This window comes from Colossoma macropomum, unplaced genomic scaffold (assembly GCF_904425465.1).
Source record: "Colossoma macropomum unplaced genomic scaffold, Colossoma_macropomum, whole genome shotgun sequence".
In the NCBI taxonomy this organism is placed as follows: Eukaryota; Metazoa; Chordata; class Actinopteri; order Characiformes; family Serrasalmidae; genus Colossoma; species Colossoma macropomum.
Genome location: NW_023494796.1, coordinates 28,400,517 through 28,427,704, shown reverse-complemented (window position 1 = coordinate 28,427,704; position 27,188 = coordinate 28,400,517). Strand labels below are relative to the sequence as shown.

Here is a 27,188-nt window from a genome sequence, read left to right as displayed (position 1 = left end):
TTTCTTTTCCTGTCCAATTTTCTCTTTCTCCTGTCTCTTTCCTCTCCTTTCACTCGCTTCTCTCTGTCTCTCTCTCTCTCTCTCTCTCTCTCTCTCTCTCTCTCTCTCATTCACTCACTCACGACTGCACAATAAATGGATCTTTGAAAAAAATGCGAGAGAGACGTGCGATAGAAGAGGGGAGGAGGAGAGAGAGAGAGAGGGAGGGAGGGGGAAACGGCGTATGCTTGTATACAACTACCCCGATTTCCATTTTTTCTCCCCCCCCCTCTCTCTCTCTCTCTCTCTCTCTCTCTCTCTCCAACTCGTAATGTATTTAATTCAAGTGAAACGTAATCATGACGTGTGTTGTCATTAATCTCCTCGCCGCCTCTCCCGTAAGTACACCGAGTCTTACTTTCGTCACTAAATATCTGATTAATTTTAAAATTATCCGTCCGTTTGGGCTCCTCGCGCGTTCCTAAAAGGGACGCGGGGCTCGAGCGCGTGTCGCCGCTTCGTTTGCGGGCTCTCTCGGTTCGGTTCGCGTGGCGGTTGTTTGTCGGAGGTTTTCGGAGCAGAAAGAGCGAAATATCCGACGACGACTTGACTTTTTTTGGGGGGGTGGGGGTGGTGAGGGGGGAGGTCGGTAATGGAGGGCTGTCGGTGCGGGCTGAGGAATGCACACCACATCGCACTTTTCCCGGCGCTTTTGAGCGGCGCGCGGGTGTCATTCTTAGGCGTTGTGTTTTTCTCTTTATGTTGATTTGTGGCCGATTGGCGGGGTCGCGCATCCCTGCGAGGGGTAGGCTACAAGGGGCGCGTGCTACATGGTAACTGCGCGCACACTCGCTCACTTCAGTGTGTGTGTGTGTGTGTGCATGTATGTTGCCGGCATGTGTGTGACGGGGTGTGTGGTAGTAGCCTGGGTTTAGGGCTCGGTGCACGAGGCTCGAGTTCCCCGAGGCAGAAAAGAAGGAAAAATGAGAAACGTGGAGTCGAGGAGGGCGTCCGTTTTGATCTGAGCGGCCGAAGTGAGAGAGGAGGCAGTGCTGAGTGCCCAGTAGAATGAAGTGTCCCGAAGTGATGGAGACTCGACTGAAATGAAAAAGTTTGTAAAAAATGAGAGGTGGAGTGAAGCACAGCATGCACACGCACAGTCGCGGTTTTCCCCCCACCCGGGTGCCCCCATAGCCTCACGCCGCTTCAGCTTTGGGCTACAGCAGCGCGAGGAAGTGACACACTGACTCCTGCTATCTGGGCTGTTTTCGTCCATCCGCTGTGGAAGAAGAACCAACGAGGTTCACGCTCGAACGTCACCTCACGCGACTCCATGTTCGAGTGAAAACTCTGGCCAGCAGAGTGTTTCGGTGAGCAGCTCGGCTTTGAAGCGAAGTTTAGCTGCTGAAAAACCCGTAGAAACCATTGGTTCCTGATGGTTTTGCAGCGTGTTTAGGCTTCTTTAATGGCTTGATAAAGGATCCCAGTGGTTAAACAGGTGACCAGTGGCTGATTCTAAATGCATTTGATGCTTTCCTAATGGGAACTAAAGGTGTTCTGCAGAAAACGTGGTCTCTGTTGGATACCATTAGGTGTTTCTGTTGGTTCCTGATGGTTTGGTAGCGTGTTTAGGCTTCTTTAATGGGTTGATAAAGAATCCCAGTGGTTAACCAGGCGCCCAGTGTCTGATTCTAAGTGGTTTCCAAATGGGATTCAAAGGTGTTCTACAGAAAACTATCGGTCTCCATTGGAAACCATTAGGTGCTGCTGTTGGTTCCTGGTGGTTTTGTAGCGTGTTTTGGCTTCTTTAATGGGTTGATATCACAATATAAAGGATCCCAATGGTTTAACAAGTGACAAGTGTGTGGTTCTAAATGGTTTCCAAATGGGACCCAAAGGTGTCCTACAGGAAAACTGGTGGTCTCTTTTGGAAACCATGAAGCCAATTCCCAATTAGAAAGCAAAACCATTAGGTCTTAACCCTAGTGGTCCTTTTTTCAGCAGGGTGGGGCTGCGCCCACAATTACGAGTCCATTCCAGCTCGTCCACTTGTCCTAATGTCACCCCCTCAGAGGAGCTGAGGCTGTGGGCTGACTAACTGACCCCCGCTGCTCCTTCAGAGCTAATAAGTAGCCCAGGGTGCTAATCACGCCAAACGCACTGCACGTTTGCGGCCGTGACAGCCTTAAAGAAAGTTTAGAGAAGGAGGCGTGCTGGCCCGCGCTGGACTGGACTGGACTGGACGGCCAGGATCGATGTGTGTGCCGGACTTGACTTGGGGTGTGTGTGTGTGTGTGTGTGTGTGTGTGTGATGGTGGTTCTGCTGGCAGCGAAATCCAAGATGAACCCCATGATGGCACTTTTCAGCTGCTCCCTCTCTCTCTCTGCTCTCCGTACACGCGTCTCTCTCTCTCTCTCTCCCCCTCCCTTCATCTTTTCTAGCCCACTGAAAGAAAATCAGGAAGAAAATGGAGCGGGACGTTACGGGAGATGACAACGACATCCAGACTGAAAACACACACACACACATTTAGTCCTGTCATCTCTTTAATCGTCGCTCTCACCGTGACCTGTGGCCAAAAAAAAAACTCCCCTCAAACGTCTGTTTTAGGCGCGAGCTCGCTTGTTTGCTGCACGCGAGGCATTATTTATTTCATTAATGTGGCTTTTTTTTAATTGAGATGGCCGCGAGAGGGAAGAAGGGGAGTGAAAATGGTTGCACGTTGTTGACGCGCATGACACGGCGCGCCGAGGAAATTCCTCTCTCCAGAGAGAGAGAGAGAGAGATAAGAGGACAGTCTCCTTAAAGTAAGAAACCCCCCAGAAGGAAAAGTTTCTGGAAATCCTTCACTTAACGGTCTTTGGAGGCTGGTGAGGCACAAAGGGAGTAACGTTATCACGCCCCCCAACACTGGCCTTCTGCACTGCACTACTGAAAACTAAACAGACTGATACACATATATGTGTATAGCTACTTTTGGTATCTCATATCTCCACACCGGTAACTTTATAGGAGAAGGAAAAAGCTTACTTTACTTTTAATGTCAGTGGAACCAGAATATTTTCCAAGTCATTTTGGGCCGTTTCTTTTAGTCCATTCATGAAATTTACAAACAATGTAAAGAGCAACATATATGTATATGTGTGTGTGTGTGTGTGTGTGTGTCTGTGTGTGTATATATATATATACATATATATATATATATATATATATATATATATATATATATATATATATATATATATATATATGTGTGTGTGTGTGTGTGTGTCTGTATATACATATATATATATATATATATATATATATATATATATATATATATTTGTCCTTTTTCAGTTTTTGACTTAATTTCAAAATGCTTGTTTTTACATAGTGTGTAAATTTAATGAAGAAGTAAAGTATGTTTTTTCCTTCTCCTGTAAAGTTACAAGCTTGGAGATAGAAGGTTTTCTTCAGACAACAGCGATACATATATTCTTTAGTAAAGGCACATGCTTCTATATAGAACCATAAACAGTCAAAGAACCATTTGCATGCTTAAATGGTTCTGGTAAAATGGTGAAATGGTTCTTCAGATTGATGGAGAATCTGCTCTATATGGCTCTATATTGCACCAAAAAGGGTTCTTCTACTGTTACAAACTTGACATCATTACAATAGGACAACCCTTTTTTGGTGCTATATTGAACCATTTTCAAAAAGGTTCTATATGGAACCATATACAACAGTGTTCGGGGTTCTATATAGAACTATTTGTCTTTACTAAAGAACCATTGAAGAACCTTCTTTTTTAAATGTGTACAGTGTGTGAGTATGTATATATATATATATATATATATATATATATATATATATATATATATATATATATATATATATATATATACACAGGGTTGGGGAGAAATGTTTCTGTATAGAACCATGAACAGTTGAAGAACCATTTGCATGCTTAAATGGTTCTTTGCATGGTGAAATGGTGAAATGGTTCTTCAGATTGATGGAGAATCTGTTCTACATGGCTCTATATCACACCAAGAAGGGTTCCTCTATTGTTACAAGCTTGACATCATTACAATAGCACAACCCTTTTTGGTGCTATATTGAACCACTTTCAAAAAAGGTTCTTTATGGAACCATATACAATAGTGTTTGGGGTTCTATATAGAACTATTTGTCTTTACTAAAGAACCCTTGAAGAACCTTCTTTTTTAACTGTGTACAGTGTGTAAGTATATATATATATATATATATATATATATATATATATATATATATATATATATATATATATACAGGGTTGGGGAAAAGTATTGATGGTAAATAGTAAATACTAAAGTCCATTAGAGTCCATTACAACACCAGTACTAGGCTTATTATTTGTGAGGTTCCATCATCTCTCAATAAAGTATTGTAACACTGAGATTAATAACTGATCAACACATTGATTTATCAGTCTACTCAGGCTTTAGCAGAGCTCAGTAACACTGAGATTAATAACTGATCACATTGATTTATCAGTCTACTCAGGCTTTAGCAGAGCTCAGTAACACTGAGATTAATAACTGATCGTCACATTGATTTATCAGTCTACTCAGGCTTTAGCAGAGCTCAGTAACACTGAGATTAATAACTGATCACATTGATTTATCAGTCTACTCAGGCTTTAGCAGAGCTCAGTAACACTGAGATTAATAACTGATCGTCACATTGATTTATCAGTCTACTCAGGCTTTAGCAGAGCTCAGTAACACTGAGATTAATAACTGATCATCACATTGATTTATCAGTCTACTCAGGCTTTAGCAGAGCTCAGTAACACTGAGATTAATATCTGATCACATTGATTTATCAGTCTACTCAGGCTTTAGCAGAGCTCAGTAACACTGAGATTAATAACTGATCGTCACATTGATTTATCAGTCTACTCAGGCTTTAGCAGAGCTCAGTAACACTGAGATTAATAACTGATCGTCACATTGATTTATCAGTCTACTCAGGCTTTATCAGAGCTCAGTAACACTGATTAATAACTGATCGTCACATTGATTTATCAGTCTACTCAGGCTTTAGCAGAGCTCAGTAACACTGAGATTAATAACTGATCATAACATTGATTTATCAGTCTACTCAGGCTTTAGCAGAGCTCAGTAACACTGAGATTAATAACTGATCATCACATTGATGAAGTTCAGCGGTTCTAAAGAATCTGAGTTCTTCTTCAGAGTATGTCTTTTTACACCAAGCGCTGATTTTAAAGCAATTAATAAACAAGCACGGATGCTGTTTCTTTTAAAGATGGTACGCATTTTCAAAACTTGGTTAAGTACAGATTCTTAACTTCTGTATTCTCAATATTTGTATTTTGTTACATCCTAACCCTGTAAATACACTTGGATTACTAGTGAATTTAAGGGAAACTGGAAAGCCTGATGGAAATGAGCTACTTTAAGCAAAAATCTAACTTTTGCAACCTTCGTCTGGCTAATATTTTGGAGGTTACTTTGAGCATCACCGCCTTTTCTTTCTAAAACAGAGCCAGATGCAGAGGAGTTTGGCAGCTGTGGGGACTGTAAAGTCAAGACTTTACTAATGAAACTTCTGATTGGTTTAATTGGGCAATTAACACTCAGCTGGAGGTAGATCTGCTCTTACTCCCCCATTGAGACAGCACCACCTCTTTTACATCTCTCCTCTCTTTACATCTGTGCTGGGAAAATGCCACAGGCTTAGTATTCTAAGCAGAGAGGTTGTTTGGAATAGTAGTAAATGTAATGGGGTAGGCCTGTTCATCTGAAGGACTTTGAAGTAGGCGTCATGTGGCAGCAGAATTGGGCTATACTGTGTTATCGTGCAGTAAACATAAACAGATGTTAAATGTAAAGTTGTCATTAACGTGACGGAACAGAATGTCTGACAAGTGTACTGAAGGTTGTTGTGTGTCAGGACAGGGACGTCTCTGGAGGACAGTTGATAGAATATTAAGCACAGCTGAGTGGGTAAAGAAGAGATCGCCCGAATTAAAGCACTGCCTGTCTGTGTGAAGTTAAAACTTTATAACAGCCTTTAAAAAAAGATGGTTCTGCAAGGGTTCTTTAGTAAAGACAATGGTTCTGTATAGAACCATGAACACTCAAAACAACCCTTTGCATGTTTGCATGGTGAAAGCGTTCTTCAGGTTGATGGGTTGTAAATGGTTCTGTGCAGCACTTAATAGTGTTACAAGCTTAACATTGTTACAATAGCAGAACCCTTTTTGGTGCTATAGAACCATTTTCAAAAGGATTCTGTATAGAACCATATGAAACACGTTCTCCATCAATCTGAAGATCCATTTCACCATGCAAAAAAAAAAGAACCATGAACACTTAAACAACCCTTGGCATCTTGAAATGGTTCTTCAGATTGATGGAGAAAGTGTTGTATATGGTTCTGTATGGAACCTTTTGGAAAATGGTTCTATATAGCACCCAAAACTGTTCTTCTATTGTTATGATGTTAAGCTTGTAACAATAGAAGAACGCCCTTTGTCGCTATATAGAACCATTTTCAAAAAGGTTCTGTATAGAACCATAAACAACACATTCTCCATCAATCTGAAGAGCTATATCACCATGCAAATAACCATTTATTCATGCAAAGGGTGTCTGAGTGTTCATGGTTCCACATAAAACCACTTTCTTGACTAAAGAACCCTTGAAGAACCAGCTTTTTAAGTGCGTGATTGTAAAATCACTTTTATCTCAAAGTTTTCTTAACGCATTAAACTCTTGCAGGTACATGAGAACACGTGGCTTCTCTTTCTCAGTTTCAGTTTATTAATCAATTACACCGAAAATTGAATAACTGATTAAAAAAGTGACAATTTTAATTTAAAAAGAATCACACTAAAAATATTTGATAGTATTTTGTGCTGCTGCCATTATACAAAAGCAACAAGCCACTTGAAAACATGCCTTACAGTGATTTTACCACTTTTTAAGAACCCCTCTTACCCACTATAAATCATAATCGTCCGCAGCCTCTCATGACTTTTTTTTTTGCTTTTTATTTTCTTTTAACATTGTTATTTATGTTTTTTTGCCTCGATATTTGATCACCATTTTTCAAATATGGAGCATATTTGAAATATTTGGAGCATATTTCTTTTAAATCCTGTACAGCACTGTTCGTTATCAGAATTACAGATTTCTGCTGTTTATTTAAAATCTGAAAAATGCAAATTGAAGACTTGCATATTAGGTTCCCTTTATGCATTTATCTGCAACCTAAATGGTTATATTATTTAAAATATAGATCTTTAGGAATGACTATGGTTCTTTATAGCACCTTCAACACTCAAAGAACCCTTTGCATGCTCAAATAGTTCTTTGCCTGGTGAAATGGTTCTTCAGGTTGATGGAGAACAGTGGTGAATCCCTACTGACATCGCTAAGAATGTGGCGGTTGAATAAAGAGCTCTGTGAAAAGTCCCGATACAGCCCTTTCCAAATGCAACTTTTTTTCAAAAGTAGGTGCTAAAAATACAGCCGTCTGGATCAGACGTCAGAAATTCTGCACAGCTACGTTTTGAAAGGGTTTTCCCAGACGACTTCTTTTATCCCTCTGAGTTTGTCATAGCAATACAAACATGTATGTCATCTTAATTGTACATGTTTATTTGCATCAGCAAATAATATACCTATATATCTGTATACCTGACCTCCACCTTGGACGCAGAGCTTAGGCGCAAGTTTGCTTGCTGACACAATATAGCAGCTCTTACTAGCGTTTGTAGACCAAATGAAGCCTCCAAATGTCGCAGGTAGGAATATGAGAGACTGAAAAGACTGAAAATGAACACATCCTGGGACAGTCTGCAGGAGTTGAGGCAAAGAAAGTGAGAGGAAGAGAGTGAGAAAGCTGTGGTGTGTAATACAGACAATGTTAAGCACGTATATGTGTGTGTGTGTGTGTGAGAGAGAGACCCCTAGGCCTGGATGTGAGAGAGAGTGAGGGGAAAGCAGAGACTGAGTAAGTTCAGGCCAAGGTTAAGAACAGGAAATGAATCGCGTCTGTGGGGAAGGTTGCCGTGTGACCACAGGCGAAAAACCACAAGTCAAAATCTCTCTCACACACACACACACATGCAGACACACAATTACATGGCTGTAGCACAATCCGTACCTATTTTAACACACACACACACACACTGAGGCACATCGACTCGCAAAAGCACACACAGATAAACCTGTTCATGTAAATCTTCTCAAGGCCATCTGTTATGCTGTATGAATAGAGGCCTGTTCATCGTTTTAGATACATTACATGGCTACAGAGTTGAAGAGGGCATTGAGATCCTGGGTGCGCCCACTTATGCACAACACAACCACTTTTTTGTGGTCCACTGCATGTAATATACAGAAAGGAGAACAATCCTGTGATTTTGCTGATGACTAACACAAGTTCAGAAATCAGACAAGCCCAGTAAACCTGGGATCTTTGGGATTTTCTGCCTCTAAGTTTGTCATCAGTTCTTCTTGCGTACGTGTATTCACTGAACGACCGAATGCTAAACACTATGTGTACTGAATTTATTAAGAAATTCGAATTTTTCTGCTGTTGGCTGAAACGTTTTAATGTGTCTTATAGCAAATTAGCTAAATAGGAGCATGTCTAGGATAAGCATTGCAAAGATTTACGAACGCTGATTCATCTCGATGGTTTTTAATGTGTGTCAGTGGTCAAATTATGTGTAATTTAATTCTGATTGCGGGTTCAAAGGTTGTCGTGTAACTGTTGTTTAATCACACTGTCATTACAGTCGTTAAGTAATTGAAAAATCCGACCCCATCGTTGAAAAGAAGCACCAGCTTTCGTACAACGGGCTTTGATTTTGGTTGATTCGCGCACTTGGTGTCCAGCAAGATTAAGCTGAGCTCCCGAGCATATAATATACACCTGAGCTGCGAGTGGAAACAGACCATACAGTGGTCAGTATAATACTATGTTTCGGACTTCACAGGACACTAAAAGAACACAGTGCACAGTCTGATCTGAAATTACAGACTGAGTGGACATATCTGTTGTCTTTACCGCTGCTGTTGGAACAAAACTCCTTTTTTTGCGTTTTTCAGTTTTTGACATGTATTGAAAATGTTTGTTGCCTTTTACGTTGTGTGTAAATTTAATGAAGAATGGACCAAAAGAAACGTCCCAAAATGACTTGGTAAAACGTCTGGTTCCATTGACTTACATTAAAAGTGAAGCATGTTTTTTCCTTCTCCTGTAAAGTTATCATTTTGGAGATTTGAGATTGTTCCAACAGCAGCAATATATTCCTTTGTCCTTATGTTTTCACTGTAAAATGATGCTTTCCCAATAGTACAAAGCCTGAATTAGTAATAAATGTTAAAATATGCTTTTAGTCATTTTTACATTGTACTTTTTAATGCTGTTTGTATGTGAAGGGACAAAAAAGTGTGTGTGTGTGTGTGTGTGTGGTGTTCCAGGGGAGTGTACCATGTGGCCATTCAGACAAAGGTGTTTAGCATGCATGAATCATCTAGTGACTTGCTGCCATATTGCAAGTGTGTGTGTGTGTGTGTGTGTATTATTTGTGTGCACTGCTTTATCGCTCTCCTGCCTTCATCCTTCCCCTCCCCCCTCCGTCTAGCACCTTATCACTCCTTCCATCTATCCAAATTTGGAAAAAGCTTTATTGGCGTGACAGGCCCTGGTCGGACACGAACGTGTCTGTCACGGCGGAACAATGCATCGCCACGAACGATATTCATATGATAATAATGCCATCAGACCAAGACAGTCGCAGCATCCTCCACTCCAGAGCGGGGGAACGCTCCATGCCCCCTTTTTTCACAAGAAAATTACCAATCAAATATGGCTCATTCAGATGTAGCTCTCCCCTCTAACCCGCCTCTCCACCCACCATCTTTCTTTCTTTCTCTCTCTCTCTCTCTCTTCCTCCGTCTGTCTCGCTCCCTTCTTTCTCCTCTCCCTTCGCCATGTTGGCAGGCCCCAATCTACCAGCTGATAGCAGCATTCCCTGGCACAGTGCCAACTGGCACCACTGCAGGAGAGGGAGAGAGAATGAAAGAAAATTAGTGAATAATAGAGGGTGGAGGAGTGAGAGAGAGAGAGAGAGAGAGAGAAAGAGAGGGGGATGGGAGGAGAGGGAATCTGTGGAGGTGAAAAGATGGAAGAGAACGAGGTAGCGATAATGGTGGATTGAAGAGGAGGGAGAAAGAGGGAGGGAGGGAGAGAGAGAGTGTGATTGATATTGTGGTGAGGCACGGTTGAGCTAAAATGTCAACTGGCCGCTCTGCTCTCTATGACATCCGAGACAAGTGTGCCGGACCCACCTACAGAAACATATAGAAGCTGTTTACACCTTGAAACCACGTGCGTTTCCAAAGATGGGGCCACGTTCCGATTTCATGGGGCCGCAAAAGGCCAGGTGTAAACCCACCGACACTGTGATCGGATTATAATCAGATCATTCAAACCACAATCGGAGGTGGTCAGAGACAGAGCTTCACAGCACCAGCGCTTTCTGCATTCGCATGTAATTATGTAAATGGAAGTGCGTCTGTCGAGTGCTTACTAGCAGGTGAGAGGATAAACAAGGAAAGGCAGGATGGAAGATGGGCCAGGCCGGAGATATCCTGGAACCAAGCGTCTGAAACCAAGCGACCAAGCTTGCCGATTCGTATCGTAACGGCGAAAAAGTAAACGGAAGTGACGTTATGCGTTGATGTGCTTTTTACATGGGAAAGTGATCTGATCTCATGTGGTCACACTGGGGACGCATTTTAGTGTAAATGGAATTAGGTCCTGTGAAGGACTGGAGGCCTGTCCGGGGTGTTTCCTGCCTTCCACCCAATAACTGCTGGGATTGCCTCCAGCACCCCCCCGCGACCCAGGAGGATAAGCGGCGTAGTAACGTGTGTATGTGTGGAATTCGGTCGTAACACTTTAGTGAAGGTGTAAACAGGCTCAAGTGTACAAGCAATTCACTTTCAAACACACTTATATGAAGGGCTGCTCGATTAGGGCCAAATTCGGGTAAATACTGAAATCACGATTATTTAACACGATCACTTTTATTGAACTTTAAAAGTGTCTTTTTAACAGTGGCTTTTCTTGAACTTTAAGTATAATTCAGCTAAAAACAAACCAAAAAATAAAGGGAAGGGATTTCTAACAAGACAAAATGAGAGCATCATTGCGAAACGGGATGCATCACAGTAATCTTTTTATCTCGATTATCTTATCTTCATAATCATTGGAAGCCAAATGGGTAGTTGAATTAAACTTTGATTAATCAATTAAAAATTCGATTAATCGCCCAGCCCTACATATACGTACCTCACACAAAACAGTAGCAGTTACAAACTCACCTGTATTCGTACATTCATACTATGCAAATATATCTGCATGGGTACAAAACAGAAACATACTATCGCCCACACAGAAAACACAAACTGTCACAAATAGTGACTCACACATACAGGCACAGGGACACACTCACAGATGTTCCTGTATTCAGCAGATTTTTTTTTTGCCACAATCATCAATGAGCTCAATTTTCTTTCAGCATTTTTTTATGCTATGTCTGGGCATGTCCTCGCACCGAGCTTATGTGCTGGCGCGTAAGTGTATGTGCGTGCGTGAGAGGGTGTTTTTCCGCATGTGTGAGTGAGACGTGATCTGTTTACCTCTGGTTGGATTGTGGGGGTGTGTGACAGATTATGATTTTATTCTGATTTAAGCAGCTACTGTGTGTGCGCAGGAAGGGCGTGTGGGGAAGTCAAAATATCACGCGCCCATCCTGTTTGGGACAGTTTGTGTCCCGCTGTGCCCCTAGCTTTTCACACACATACTCATGCATGCACATACACATGTGCACATGTGCTAAGAAGTGCGCAGTTATCTTGCATATTATATATTGGCCTCATTCACATAGGACAACTAGAATTTTCCTCAGTGCAAAACAATCGTGAAGTTATAAATATCTCTAGTCAGAAAATGAGTGTCCTGTTGAATCACAGGAACTGCCACTGAGTGCAGTGACTAATCTCATATGATGTTCTGTGACCCTTCTCACAGACATGTGCAGTGTCAATAAAAGTGTTTACAATTATTAATTTTGTTGTCGTAATCACAGGGCCTTAATCTATATGCACATGGTCAATATTTGTGTTGTGTTTTGCAGGGGTTTCTAGGTGGTGGTCTCCCAGATCACCATTCTCGAAGTGCATCCTCTCTCAGCCAAGGTCGTGGATCATGGAATACACACACTACTAGTGAGTACCCTCACTTCTACACAGGAAGTCAAATGCATGATGTGCACATAACACATATGAACATACTGCCTGTTATTGCCTAACTGTATGACCTCTCCCATTATCTGTCTGGCACAGAGTATGGATTCACCACCAGAATGTGTGCTCGCTGTCTCCTCTGAGGCACCCCTGTCCCCTCCTTCAATGCCCTCGGTAGATCACAGTCCTCACTCTTTACCGCAAAGCCCTCAATCTGCCCCTTCCAGCCCTTTGAGTACCCCATATGCACCCCTGTCACCCTTTACCCTTGCTGATGCCAACCAACAAGATGAAGAGGAGGATGAGGAGCTGTCAGCACCATCATCTCCCACTCCGGCTGTTGCACTGTTTCCAGGGGAAGAGCAGCTGTGTAGTCCCTCTTCGGAGAGCAGTCCTCCGGCCACTCCATCAGCACCACTGCCTGTTTTTGGAGCGCTGGAGCAGGCCCTCTCATCCGGGGCTACTGCCACCTGTAGTGATGAGTTGGACCTGCAGCTTTTCAACAATGACGGTGTGACTGTCCAAGGAGGTCCTACCACAGGCCCTGCCCTCAGGTTTCCCTGCCACGTTTGTGGGAAGAGGTTCCGTTTCCAGAGCATTCTGTCCCTCCATGCTAGAGCTCATAGTTTAGACAGGGACCGTAGGGCTTCTGCGCTCTACAAGACTGTACATGTTAAACCCCAACAGAACCATGTGAGTGATGGTGTGATTCGGAACCACAACAGGGATGTCCACCTGAGTTCAGTATCCAGGTCCCTGCATCTGAATCGAAGAGAAGAGGCTGTTCCAGAGGAGCCTCTGCAAACTGCCAGCAGCCCTCAGTTCCTGATGGATGGAACCATACCCCTGACTCCACCTCTTACAGAAGAAGCACCAGCATCTTCTACCTTTTCTCCTATAGGCCCTGTTCTCACTGAAGAGCCCACCCCTTCTGGCATAGCTTCTGCCTTTCGCTGCCATGCCTGCAAGGGTAAATTCCGCACAGCCTCCGAGTTAGCTCGTCATGTTCGAATCCTCCATAACCCATACAAGTGCACACTGTGCCCCTTTTCAGCTAATCAAGAGGAACGTCTAGCTGCTCACCTGCAGGAGAGCCACCCACCTGAAGATCCTGTGCCACCTCCTGTCTTCCCTTCACGTCCTATCACAGCTCCACCGCAAATGCCTTTGCCACAAGCGCCTGCTCTTCCAGCCTTCCGTTGTGAGACCTGTGGTCAGCGCTTTACCCAGTCCTGGTTCCTGAAGGGCCATATGCGCAAGCACAAGGACTCCCTTGACCATAAGTGCCAGGTCTGTGGTCGTGGCTTCAAGGAGCCCTGGTTCCTCAAGAACCACATGAAAGTGCACCTCAACAAGCTGGGCCTAAAGGCTGGCCTGGGGAATCTAGGACCTTCAGGATCTGACCAATCCAAAGGTCATGGGAACCAGGCTTTAGGAGCTCTCTACTCTAACCTACTCCTGGCACGCAGCATGGCAGGTGGAGGAGGTGGGAGAGGCAGTCGGACAGAGAGGTCAGAAATAAGTGCAGGCTCAAGCAAGTCTTCAATGTGGGGTTACCTGGGGTTGCCAAATGACAGCGGTGGTGCTAGCTGCATGGAACGCCTCCAGGCAGTGGCTCAGGTGGCGGAGATGGGTAATGGAGGAGAGAGAGGGGGAGAAGCACTAGATGGAGAAGAGCAGGCAGCCATGTGGCAGCTGGTTGCTCGCAGCCTGGCAGCAGTGCAGCAAAGCCAGCAACAGCAGCAGCACCAGCAGCAGAGATCTCAGGCGCAGCACCAGCGCCCTTCCTCACAGGGTACAGTTGCTGGGGAGGCCGAGCAGGTGCGTGCCTACTTGGGTGGCCTTGGTTTCAAAGAAGAATTGGAGGCTTCTGGGGCCCCCTGGGAATGCCCTGACTGTGGGAAGCTTTTCCAGAATCTTCAGCAGGTAGTGGCTCATGCTCGTGTTCACGTTCAGAAGCAGCAGAAGTATCCAAGTGCACGAAGTGGTGCAAAGAAAGAAGAGGATAGTGCACATAAGACTGTAGGACCTCAAGGAGGAGGAGAAGGAGGAAGAGGAGGAGGGGGACGAGGAAGTGGAAATGAATGCAGACATGAGGCCAAACAGCACCAGTCAGGAGTGGGAACAGCTGGAAGTTTCCAATCCGTCATAACACACCTTTCTAGTAAGGCTCATCTAATAGAAATCAAATATATCTGCTGATTGTATGAAGAAATTTCTTTCTTTTTGTTTGTGAATGTTTTTATGTCAGTTGAACTTTGCAGGAACTGTCGAAGATTTTAGGAGTTCAACTGTTTACTCTTTATTTTGTAGCTGAGTGCTTAAGGTTAATGACAATTGCCTGTTGATGATGAATGCTTGTTAATGACACTGATGTGCTAAGTATACTTTTTTCCTTCACCCCCAGGGGAGAATGGACTGAGGGTACCATCAGGACCTTCCACAGCTCCGAGGGAGCGTGTGCGGGGTACAGGAATGAAGGATTGCCCTTACTGTGGTAAAGCTTTCCGCTCCTCCCATCACCTTAAAGTACACCTACGTGTGCACACAGGTAAGGTTTACCACATGAAATAGGAGCCACGCACATAATACGAACAAAGTGCATAAAAATACGATTTTAATTCAGGCATATGACAAGAAGACGGAATATAGCTTTTGCCTGCCCTTATTTTCATTTTTACATCTACAAATGTTACTGTGCAGATAAGGGACTCAATGTTCTAATCTGGCAGATGCGTGAAAAAAACTGAGGTCAAATGATGACAAATAGTGCCATCTGCTGTTATTGAACATAACTGCAATGCACAAGGCACAGTAATTTCTCTCTGTTTCTATTTTAAAGTTTTATTCCATGCCCCTTCAATTTGTTTTTCTGTGCGTATATGGTTTTGTAGTAACAATTGTACTAAACTTGGAAACTTTTGGAAAGCCTTTGGAAAAACCTGCCCAGTGAATATTTTTTTAATGCCCACAATGTGTGCTCTCTTTTAGGTGAGAGACCATACAAATGCCCCCACTGCGACTATGCGGGAACCCAGTCTGGCTCTCTCAAATACCATCTACAACGGCATCATCGTGAGAGGAATGCAATGGCAACCTCTCCAAGCTCCTCCTCTCCGAGCCTCCCATCTTCACTGACTGGATCTCCAAGAGAAGGAACCCAAAAACAGCGTCGACCCCCCTCAACAAACCAGGGACCATTTGGGAGGGGGTCAACAGAAATCCCCACATCCAGACGCAGCCAGACGTTGGTCCCTGGACCTCTAGAAAAGAAAGACAGTCCTCATAAGCCCAAAGCTTCTCAGAAAGAAAGAGATTTGGAGAGTCAGTACCGTTTCCTGTCTGGGATGATGGGAGAACTCTACCAGGGTGGACTAGAAGGAGGCTGGACACCACCTCCAAAAATGCCTAAAGTATCCAGACGTAAGCCTCTTATTACAAGTCGTATGGTGCCGGCTAATGGATATCAGAGCAGCATGACATCTAGTGCTTCCCAGGAATGTGGATTTGAGCCTTTGGACCTCTCACGCCGCCCTTTGCCTGGAATGGGTGCAATAGAACAAGATCTAGGAGCAGTAAGTAGCTCTGGAACTCCACCATCAGGAGGAGCAAGAGAAGGTGATGACACTCTGAGCCAGTGTGTGTTCTGTCCATTCCGAACCTCGTCTGTTGAATTGATGGCCATGCATCTACAGGTCAATCACACCAGCAAGTCCCGCCGCAAAAGGGGAGCCACTGTGACCACTGACAGCCACTCCCCCAGAATAACCCTGCCTGGGTTGAACCGTGACCCTTTGGCACTGTGGAAGTTCCTCAGTGAAGGGGATGGGGTCATGGCCATGGAGGACTGGGTCAAATACAGGTCAAAGGCTGGAAATGGGGTCACCTTGGAAGATGGGGAGCTGGAGAGATCTCCGAACCAATTCAGAGATGTACCATCAGTTCTGGGAAACATCAAGACCACAAAACAAGGGCTTAAATTGGGAGAACGTGAGAATACCGATGAGGAAGAAGAAGACGATGTGGAGGATGGCCTGGAAGTAACCAGCAGCCCTGAAAATTACTCTCAACAGGACATAGGAAAGGATGTGTCCGAGTCTCCAGACATGATGCAGGATGATTTGCCCATAGAGGAGGAACAACTGGTGGGAAACTAAGATGTTTCAAAAGCTCCAGTGGAAGATGGATCTGGAGGGAAGGGTGTATAGGCAAGCTTAGAGGCTGATCATGTTCTCTCCAACACAAGGCTATCATGTCCATGTCACAAATAAGTAGATACGATTCTCAAAAACTTCCTCACACTTGAAATTCCCCCTTATCGGTTACACATCAGGTTTTTCACCCACAATCACAGACATGCAAACAGAAATATATCCAGTATTGTATGCTAGTCTTAGCCTGCCTGTCCAGGAGCCCTGAGGCCTTCTTGACTACTGTCATTGAATTGGTGTCTTTTTTGTCAGTGAAGATGATTGCCAAGTTGTATTTCTACACAGGTTTCTTGCTACTGTGAGTCTTTCTCTTGTCGCAGCACATCCAGGAATGTCAATCTTTAGAGCAGGACAAGCAAAAAATGAAAAAAAGCAAAAAAAAGAGAAACACTAAAATGTACAACATGATATTCTTTTTCATGATATTTCTCTTAAATGGAGAAATGGCTAGTTTAACGCAAAGGCCAGATGTATTGTGCTACTTCCACTTGACTGAATTCTACATTTTGACAACACTTCTACCGTGAACCAAAGGGGTGGTCACACTTCTTACCACACATTTACCAGGCTGTGAAGAGTATGCTGTGATGACTGAATGGTACTGATGATGACCACATTTAACAATGCTGGACAAAGATTATTTTCCCCACATATCCACACTGTCAGGTAGGTCTGGCAGGTCCTCTACAGATATTATATGAAACAGAAATTCTTCTACTTCTATACTCTATTTGTCTCAGTGCCTGGTGATGTATATGTTTTTTTAAGGGAGTCGTACAACACAGGAAAATATATACAGTAAATATAATACAATATATGTTTAATAGCTCTAGACTGTAGAGAGTTCTGGTGGAACGTTGTGGTGGCAGTTTGCGTGACCGTGTCCGTTGTGGATGGAAGAATGGAACACTAGAGCACTCTGAAATCGACACGCGAGAACAGCTGGCCAGTTGAAAAAGGCCATATGGCAGTGTTTACATCAGAAATACCACTTTTAACGAAACCAGATCGTCATCGCCAAGGAAACTTTAAGAAGGATTGGGATCTTGTTTCCAAGTTTGAAACGAAACACGTCGACAACATTGAGTTCAACTTCAAAAGACTCGGTCGGTAACTTTTCTTTTCTCTCTCTCACTTGCAACCCACCTGAGAGCAGGCGAGGAGAAACGAGTCCCAAAAGCAGCAGGACAAATCCGAGACCTGAGTATGCCGTCTTTTAGATCAGTAGTTTTGTTTTTTTTTAAGCAATGACAAGAAACTATTAATAAAAAAAAACACTAACAACTTCATAGACATCCCAGTAGAAAATGTGTAGCTTTTATTAAAATAAAAAGAAAAAAAAAACAACGTTATTTTAATTTCAAGAAGAGTCTTAAAGGATAAAGTGATATGAGTATCAGTAATAATAATGATTATAATGGTTGTGATAGAAGGCTGGTTTGCAATGTCTTAAAAAAAAAAAAAAACACTGTGCAAAGTTTGTTGTTTTCCCAAAGTAGAATTTTGTTCGCCTTTAAATTCTAGACCAAACTTTTTGTTTACGAGTTCTTGTTAACGTTGAGTCACTTTCGTTTGAAGTAATGCTGCAGATTCAGATCTCTGCTCCTAATCATACTATAAATCGATCAACCAATCAGTAGTTTGTTGATGAAATCAACTAACCAATCAATGACCTGATCAGACAAACAATCAAAGTGAAACCTAGCGTTAAAGTGCTGGCAGCATAATGCGTGTGATACCTTATTTATTGATTATTAATGAAAGTGTGTCAAACACACGCCGTCAGTCTGACTGACTTGCATTATAAGGATGTGATTTTCCGTCATGCACTTGTGTCACATTTTTTATTCCTGATTTTCCCAGCAGACGTGTCGCAAACTATCGAGTCCCTGCTTTCTGTACGCGACTAACTCGTCCCATCCTCACCCTACCTAATCCCCGAACGAAGCGAAAGCGTTCCCAGTTGCGGTCTGATCATCGCTACTCCAAAACCAGTACGATTAGAGGAGCTGTACCTTAGTGCTGCCTCGTGTGCCGCTCGTGAATGGAGATGGGTACCAGTGATTGTGACTGCTGGCCTTACTTTCTAAATGTGCATTATTGTGTTCTTTTGTGTGTAGAGCACCTTATGAGTTTGGTAGCCCCTGACGTGGTGGTCCTTAACGATTCCACTCCAAGCCACTGTGCCTTCTGTCCTGCGCACTTCCTCAAGTACTTTCTAATCTCACCAAAAGCACCTACAGTAACCCATGCTGTATCTGTTTTCCCCACTTCCCCATTTTTCTCTCTCTCTCTCTCTCTCACTCCCTCTCCCTCCTCCTTACTCCTCCGACATCAAGTATAGTTTTGTTTCGTGACTATTTATGTCATTATTTATTCTGTGTATTAACTTCATTCTGCACCATCCCCCTCTGACCTTCTCTCCCCCTTTCACAGACACCACTGGAAGGTGACGTACTATCTAGCATTGAGGCCTTTTTTTTTAGATGTTGTATTCATTTCTGTGATGTTCATTTGCCAATGAGATGGGATCAAGCTCTTCTTCTTATAATTATTTTTTTGTTGTCTTTTTGTCTGTTTGTTTTTTGGTATTACAAAAAGAAAAAAAAAGAAAAAAAAAAAGAGAAAACGTGTCTGTTTGCTGTACAGATAGAGCTAGAGATGTTGTGTTTCTAAGGAGAACTCTAACCACAGTGCCAGCTCTCCATCTCTCCTGCCGAGGAACGTGCCTACATGGACTGCGAGGATCAGGTCAACATGAATCTCGGCATAGTTTCTTGGCACATTAAGCGCCCCCCACCATGAACGATAGCTAATCCGTAAAGGAAGGCAAACACTGGATGATGCTTATCTATGGCACAGTAGCAGCCGGCCATGTTAACGGAAGCTACGCTAATTATGCGGCATTAAAAGTAACTACGTGGCAATCATCAACATTAATGGACAGCAAAGAGGAATACTGGTTTAAACAGGTTATAAGGCTGATGATGACATGCTGTCTGGGACCGGGTGTCTAGAAATCATCCAGAAATCAGATTTTTTGCCACTAATTTAAAAGCATTTCGTTTAAAAACAAGGGTGCAGTGTTCTGGGTAATGAGAGCTGGAGGGCAGGTCTGGGTTTGAACTCTCAAGTAGTTGACTGCTATTGCAGTGAAGGGGAAACTGATCTAACATAGTAGTGACTAATATGAAACTGTGGACTGAGAAAAAAAAAAATAGTAGCAAAGATTCAATAAAATATAAGAAAAATATGTTAACCCTCTCTTTTGATGTCGTGTGTGTGTGTGTGTGTGTGTGCAATGAATATTAACTGAATCAAACTGAAGAGTCGATCATTTTCAGAGCTAAGAGACTATCAAAGATATGCAGCTACATGAAGTAGCAACTTAAAGAGGAATTCCACCAATTCTTCAACATTCCTGAATAATTCAGTGGTTGAGATGCGAACAGGCTCATTTAGAGTGGTTTGGTGTGAAATGGTTCAGATTTCGTTACAGTGGTGGTGATAGGAACCAGACGTCACAATGTCTACAACCCAAATATGGACGTTTTATTTACTATCCAAAACCACCAGTGAACCTACACGAGTCTTCTGAGTTTTATATTTAATATTGATGGAGGTAAAATGTCAGAAATGTGAAAGAATAAGTTTTCTTTGGGGACCCCTCCACCATGAATGGGTTTGAATAAATGGATTAAAATACATTTTAGGCCAAATCTTTATCACAAAACTGTCATACAAACAATGTCTTGGGCATGAAGCAGCACATGTATAACCATTTCATGTAGTAACTCTCTGTGAGGGAGCTTTTAGAGGTGGACGTCTGGTTCCTATCACCACCACTGTGAACGATTCCAATTTTAGAATGGAGCATTTCACACCAAACCACTCAGAACGACTTTGTTTACATCTGAGACACTCAATTATGTAGAAGTCAGTGGAGTTCCACTTTAAAGCAGCACTATGTAACATTTGGGGATTTGGAGACCTCTCTGGCGGGAATGTGTAATTGCACGCAACATGAGAAGCAACATTTTGTGACACTGGTTGTGCTTGGGAGCCCTTCCCTGAGCGGATAAATCTGATGACTGCAAGCGAGTTGAAAGAGTATTCAAAGAGAACTCAGTCAAAACAACGTTTTTCATCCTTTTTTTCGCAGGATGTGAGTGAATTATCTGTTGTTATCATATCTTCGTTTGATGAATGACGTGGTTTAAAAACTCCTGCCAAATTCGTCCCAGCACCTAAATGATTATTTCAGGCTTTATGGGTCGACTTGTAGCAGCACCTGCTCACCATACTTTAACAAGTTCTTTCTCCTGACTCAGTAAAACCACTTCTTTCCCCTTACATAGTGCTGCTTTAAGCTGCCTTTGAGCATGGAACTTTATACAAGAGGGGTCGTGGGAGAACAGTGTAGCTCAGATGTTACCCTGATTACCACCAACCCCACCTATACTGGCCTGAGGTGAGACACTAAAGGTGAGACACTAAAGAACAGGAAAGTGTACCAGGACCAGGATTCACACTTACAAGGGAATACCACAGACAAATTGTCTGCATAATTCATTATTTAAGAAGTCATTCAAAGTGATTTGATTTGTGCCAATTTAGAGATTCCGTTCACAGCAGTGGTGACAGGAACCAGACGTCCGAAGTGTTCCATGCCTCTAAAAGCTACATTGCAGGAAGCTACTACAGGAGATGTATATGGATATGCTGCCTGACACCCAATACATTGTTATATAATTCTGAAATAAGCTTTTGAGATTAGCCATATTTGTAAAATCCATTTATGATGATGATGGAGGGATGCATGCCGGGCGTAAGAAGAAACAGTCCCCAAAGAGAACGTATTTTTTCACATTTACTATTTTACCATTATCAACATCACACATAAAAACACAGAAAACACTTAAGTTTCAGAGTAAAATGAGCTCAAAAAATTTGCATTGTAGAAATGAGAAATGAGTCTGTCAATGACATTTATTTTTGACAGCAAATAAAAACATCACACTTTAGTAAAATACAGATTTTTTTTTCTGAATAACTTCAGTTTTACCAACTGCTAATGTCAATTTCATTAATATACTTAATAATATAAAAATACAAGTAGAAAATCTCAGTTTTCAGATTTTTTTTCCCTTTTTTCTGTGTAAATGTGGAACAAAAAGACCAAATTTACTTTATTTGTCTTTGTTTACTAAAGGCGGTTTAGTTGTAACACCGTGTATCATCTGACCCCGCAGTAGGTGGCAGTACTTAAGTCTAACTAGCACTTGGTGTGAGCTTGTCACCTGCCTCAAAATGGTGCTACATTGCAGGCAACGAGATGGTGATTAAAGTACACGGCTGGATTTTGTGCTCAGCAACTGAAAAAAATGACTTACATGCCCTGAAAAACACTCCTTGGCACAAATCTCTTTTCCAGGGTATATTTTGGTTTGTCCATCTGAATTCACATGACCAAATCGTAAGGCAAATTATTCAGTAACTGCATGAAATAAATGTACATTTTTATTTTAGTTTTTTTTTTGTAAAAGTTCCCCTCAAATTAACAAAACGTGTTTTATGATCGCACATATTTCTATATGCTTACAATTTACTGCTGAAAGCCAAAAATCTTAGACGCTCTTTGTATTATTTTATAAAAATAATGTTTACAGAGCAGATCACTGAAGAAACGCCATCTGTTTAGAGTTTATAGCCCAGATTTGTGGGAAAATGGGTTCACTTAAGTTCACTTACTTTTACGTACTTTTATTATAAGGGTTTAACATTACATCACCCATCTATTTGACTGGAAAGAAGACAGTTACAGCTCTCATATGACCCCCACCTTCTGAATGTAGCTTATGAAATATGAAAGTTATGAAGAATATGACGAAGTGCGTTTTGGAACCACCGGTGGTCTCAAGGAGTTGAAGAGGTTAAAACACTGACCAATCACTCTGAATTTTGGTGGGAGACTTAGGCTGTTCCCTGCGCTGATATTTTATAGGTGACACATTTCCTTCACTAATGTACAAGTGATTGTTTTACCTTTCAGACTTCGCATGTAAACAGTGTCATCGTATCAGAACAATTATAAAATGTTGATGACCTCAGCGCTGTAATGCAGAATGACCTACACAAACTACACAAATGAGTGGAAGATGCAGGCCACAGGTGTCCTCTGCTGCCCTCTAGTGGACAAGAGGTAGACGTATGCTTGGCAATTTACCTCCGGCACATGGCTTTCATTTCCAAGAAAGTGAAAGTACGAACACTCCCAGTTTACCTGCTGTACTTAAGAAAGTGAAAGCAGGTCTTCAGATACAACACGTCCACCAACTGTCCAGGTGCTGCTCTGCTGTCCAAGCCTCTCTTAAAATGAAGGGACTCCCTGGAAAAATGTTAAGTATGTGGTGAGATTTACTATTTGAAGGAAATTTTGATGGCAGTATGAGGTTGTCTTCCCAGTGTAGCCCCTTTAGATCCCCATGGGTTTGAACCTGGGCCTGGATTTCAGTTAATATGCGGCATCTTGCATTGCCATGATTTGTTATTCGTCGTCCTTTAAGTGAACTGACAAGAGAAATGCATCAAAAACAGTTGCGCAATTCCTTGCGACTGCCAGTGTATTTAGCGTTTTATGCTCATACTCAGCAGAATCTGTTCATTCTTTATTATTCCTTTCTTGTAGGATCATCCTTGGCTTTCTTGGCTGGAGCAGGTCCAGGAGTTCCCCTTGTTATGGTTGTCATTGGCTCAGTCGGGGATGTAGCAGTGGCTGCAGTGCTGACCTACGCAATCCTAGCCATAGCAATGGCTGCATTAATATACGGATTTACAGTTCCAATGGACTCAGTGATCGAAAAATGGCGAGACTTCTCGACCGGTGATGCGGCCCAGAGTTTGATCGGGTTCATTTTCAAAGTTCTGCGAGGTGCTAAACCAATGACAGTGCTAGGGGTTGTAGTAACTTTAGCCGGTATGTTTTCACTGTGGATGGGTAAAGCAAGCTTGCTAAATCCTCGTCTGGGAATTGCAATGGCACTGGCGTCTGAGCTGGCAACATTTTCAACAGCTACTGCAGTGATATTTGTAGTGGTTCTTCAGGAAGTTCAGCCCTTTAACTGGGATCAAAGTGTGAGCCCAGTTTGGTTAGCAACGGTGGTCCTGATGGCCCTGGCTGGGTGCTACATCATGAGTAAGGTAGCGAAAGTTCTCTGTGTTTTCCTTGCAGTGTGTGCCGCATGTTTCTATACCTCACAAATTGTACTGATGATCATCTTGACACCTATGCTAGTTTTGAGAGCTTGTCTGTGCCAGTGCGTGGGAGAAGGCCTCGCGTCCGTGCTAACGATAGCGGTCATGTCTACAGCAGTCGTTGGCCTGCAAGGTGCGGTAGGACCGGCTGCGCTTTTGATCCCCTATATTTTACTACATCTAAGTCAACCACACACAAAGTTTGGCCGTGGCTTTGTGTTCTCAACAATTGAAATTATAGCACTCTGGGCAGCAAAATCCAATGTGTGGTCAGTGGAATATGACCTTAAGCGTGTGCTAACAGTTGCACTTGGAGGGGAAACCATTCAAGCCTTGCCTTCTGTTGTTATATTTGTATTACTTTTTGGAGTACCCATAATGCTCGCCATATCCTTCGCAGTAGCAGTACAAATTCTTTTAAGCAAAGCACCAAAACCTGAAGCTGCAGATCGTGGCAGGCTTCTGGCTTGGGCAGCCACAGGGGCAGCTGTGGGATCAGCGCTGGCTTTACGAATGTATGGAGCCCAGAATATTCTCTTTGGTTTAGGATGCTTTTTGATCATATCTACTGCTCTGTATGGCCTTTTTGGGCAGTTCTGCCACCATTCTGTCCCTAGTAAACAAGCTGCTCAGCATTGCTCCCAGCTCAGTGACATGTACAAGACAACCTTCATCACTGGATTTGGGGTTGCTGTGATCCCAGGAGACTTGGGCTTTATATTGACTGGACTTGGGGTATTCGTTACCATTAAAACTGCCCGACTAATGCTGGAGCTTCAGGAACAATATAACAAGTTCTGGAAGATGATGAGCCATCTGGGAGCGAAGGCAATGAAGAGGGCATGGATGTGACATACAGGAGCTGGGGGTGAAGCTGGTCCACTGACCAGTAAGTGGATATGCTTATGGCACAAAATGAACACCAATATTTGATCTAATATCTGTATAATAGTTTGCAAATCTGCAAAGAATTATGTATAACCTGTAAAAACCCCATAAAGTATTACATGCAGGGGAAGAACTTGTGTCTGTGGAACAGTTCTGACAGTCATAAGTGTTCCACTGACATGAGTTCCAGCTTTAAGATGAGTTTCCAGTGTTTTGGTAACACATTTATGTTTATCCATAGCTCATGATCAGGGTACCTACTCACGTCTTCTGTGTTTTATGTTACACTGATTATGGTAAAAGAAAATTGTTTTTTGGGGCCTATTTTGTCTTACAATGCCCTACATGTACACATCCGCTGTACACGGTCAAAAAATGGCTCATCAGTTCAACCTAAAAGAATGACTTCATGGGGTAACAAGCGATTAAACTAGTTTTATTCAACGCAAAAATTACTTTGAATGAAAAGATTTGTATTTATTTAAGTGAATAAAACAAGTTAATTGTTACTGCATGAAGTAATTTTTTTTGGTTGAACTGACAGACCATTTTTTACAGTGTAGCACTCAGCATTTTACATCAAAATCAAAATGACTCTTAACAACGTACAGTACCAGTCAAAAGTTTGGACTTCTCATTCAGTGTTTTTTCTTTATTTTTATTATTTTCCATATTGCAGATTAATATTGTAGGCATCAAAACTACGAAGGACCACAGTTTGATAAAGAACTATAGAACTGTGTACCAGCACTACCTCCAGACAACACCGCTGACGGCCTCAAACACATTAAGAAGACAAGCCATTCCACAGATTAACTGTTGACAAGGCACATCTGTTAACTGAAGACCACTCCAGGTGACCTCATTAAGCTGATTGAGAGAATGATAATAGTGTGCAAAGCTGTCATCAAAGTAAAAGGTGGCTAATATGAAGAACCTAAAATATAGAACATTGTGGTTTGTTTAACACTTTTTTGTTTACTACATAATTCCATATGTTTTCCTTTATATTGTTTCTCAATTTTTGACTGTAATTATGTAGATCTCTAACACTCTATAATATGTCAAATTAAATTTTAGATTTGTATTATTTTTTCTAGGCTTGTGCGTCAGATTTTTCTTCTTTAATGTAATTTTGGGATGTATGTTCGGCCCTCCTGTACTGTAGCTATGTTATATGTTATAATAATTCCTCTAACAGTGATATTTGGAACATTTATAGCAACATACAGCAATTTTTATGCCCTGCTGGCTCACTAAAGGCCACAGTCTTTAACTGCATGCACAACTCAACTGTTGTTTTCCCAACTGACTTCTATGAGCTTTTACTGCTTGTTGCCTTATAATGTTCCCATTTACTTCCACTAGATCAGAGTCTTTTTTCATGCCAACATATATCATATTTCATTGAGTTTGGAAAGTGTTTTTTGCCTGTTCACCAGTAGATGGCACTCAATCACACTGTCATAGTAACATATACTGTAAGAGTAACACCCTTAAAATAACATCTCATCTGCCTAAATGCTCAGTACATTCATGTTTTTATTTTTAATGACACTTTAAGGTAATCAATGAAGGTGCTCAATAATCTGAATAGATTATTATTATTATTATTATTATTATTTTATTTTTTTTTATTATTTTTAGAGTATTAGGGTATTTAGAAGAGATAGTTTACCAGGTGACCAATGTGTGTTGTCCAGTTTGTCCTCAAATCCTAGCAAATCAATGCTCCCAACATTTGCATTTAAATGCATATGAAGAGCTAAAATGCAAACATCCACTGCATGTTTTTCACTGTGCTTTGGCTGGTAAGAGTGGTCTGAACATTTATTGTATTATTTGTCATTTGTTATTTATATATGTGGTGTTTAACACCTCTCTAACTGGAGGGGAACTCCACCAATTTTTCTAAATTCTGAGAGAATTGAATGTTTAAGATGTAAACAGTCATTCAGAGTGGTTTGGTGTGAAATGCTCCGTTCTAGAGAAACTTACACAGTCGGATTTGTTCACAGTGGTGCTGATAGGAACCAGACGTCCACCTCTAAAAGCTCCCTCACAGAAAGTGATTACGTGAATGTCTGATGTCTGAGACACTGTTATAAGTGTTGGTGTAAAACGTCTTGTTACTCTATGTATTTGAATCCATTCATGGTGGAGGGATACATGCAGGGCGTTGTGAGGTAAAATACTGTAAACAGATTTTACAGTATTTTACCATCATCAATATTCCGTATAACCCATCAGAAGACTTGCGTGGGTTCACTGGTGGGTTTGGATAGTAAATAAAATGTATTTCTGTTGTAGACATGGCGACCCCTGGTTCCTATGACCACCACTGTACAGAAATCTGAACCATTCACACCAAACCACTCTGAATCACTCTGCTTACATTGCAGTGACTGGATTATGCCCAAATAGCCCAGCACTGCATGTCTAAGTGTTTTCCCTGCCAAAACGCATATTTAAACCTCAGGACGGACTCATTCAGCATGTTGGGAGCTAAGAGAGCACTAGGTGCACTGCAGA

At 42.2% G+C, this 27,188-nt stretch overlaps 2 protein-coding genes across 2 annotated transcripts; both read left to right on the top strand.

Annotated features, from left to right (window-relative positions):
- The first annotated feature begins 257 nt into the window (after positions 1-257).
- Positions 258-17,504, top strand: znf219 (zinc finger protein 219). The gene is made up of 5 exons (XM_036583243.1): positions 258-377; positions 12,195-12,285; positions 12,403-14,467; positions 14,711-14,854; positions 15,295-17,504. Exons 3-5 carry the CDS (start codon positions 12,406-12,408, stop codon positions 16,458-16,460), a joined length of 3,372 nt encoding a protein of 1,123 aa, XP_036439136.1. The 5' UTR covers positions 258-377; positions 12,195-12,285; positions 12,403-12,405; the 3' UTR covers positions 16,461-17,504.
- A 5,302-nt stretch (positions 17,505-22,806) lies between these two features.
- On the top strand, positions 22,807-25,618 carry LOC118816902. The gene is made up of 3 exons (XM_036583509.1): positions 22,807-22,917; positions 23,203-24,657; positions 25,336-25,618. Exons 1-2 carry the CDS (start codon positions 22,890-22,892, stop codon positions 24,618-24,620), a joined length of 1,446 nt encoding a protein of 481 aa, XP_036439402.1. The 5' UTR covers positions 22,807-22,889; the 3' UTR covers positions 24,621-24,657; positions 25,336-25,618.
- The last annotated feature ends 1,570 nt before the right edge of the window (positions 25,619-27,188 follow it).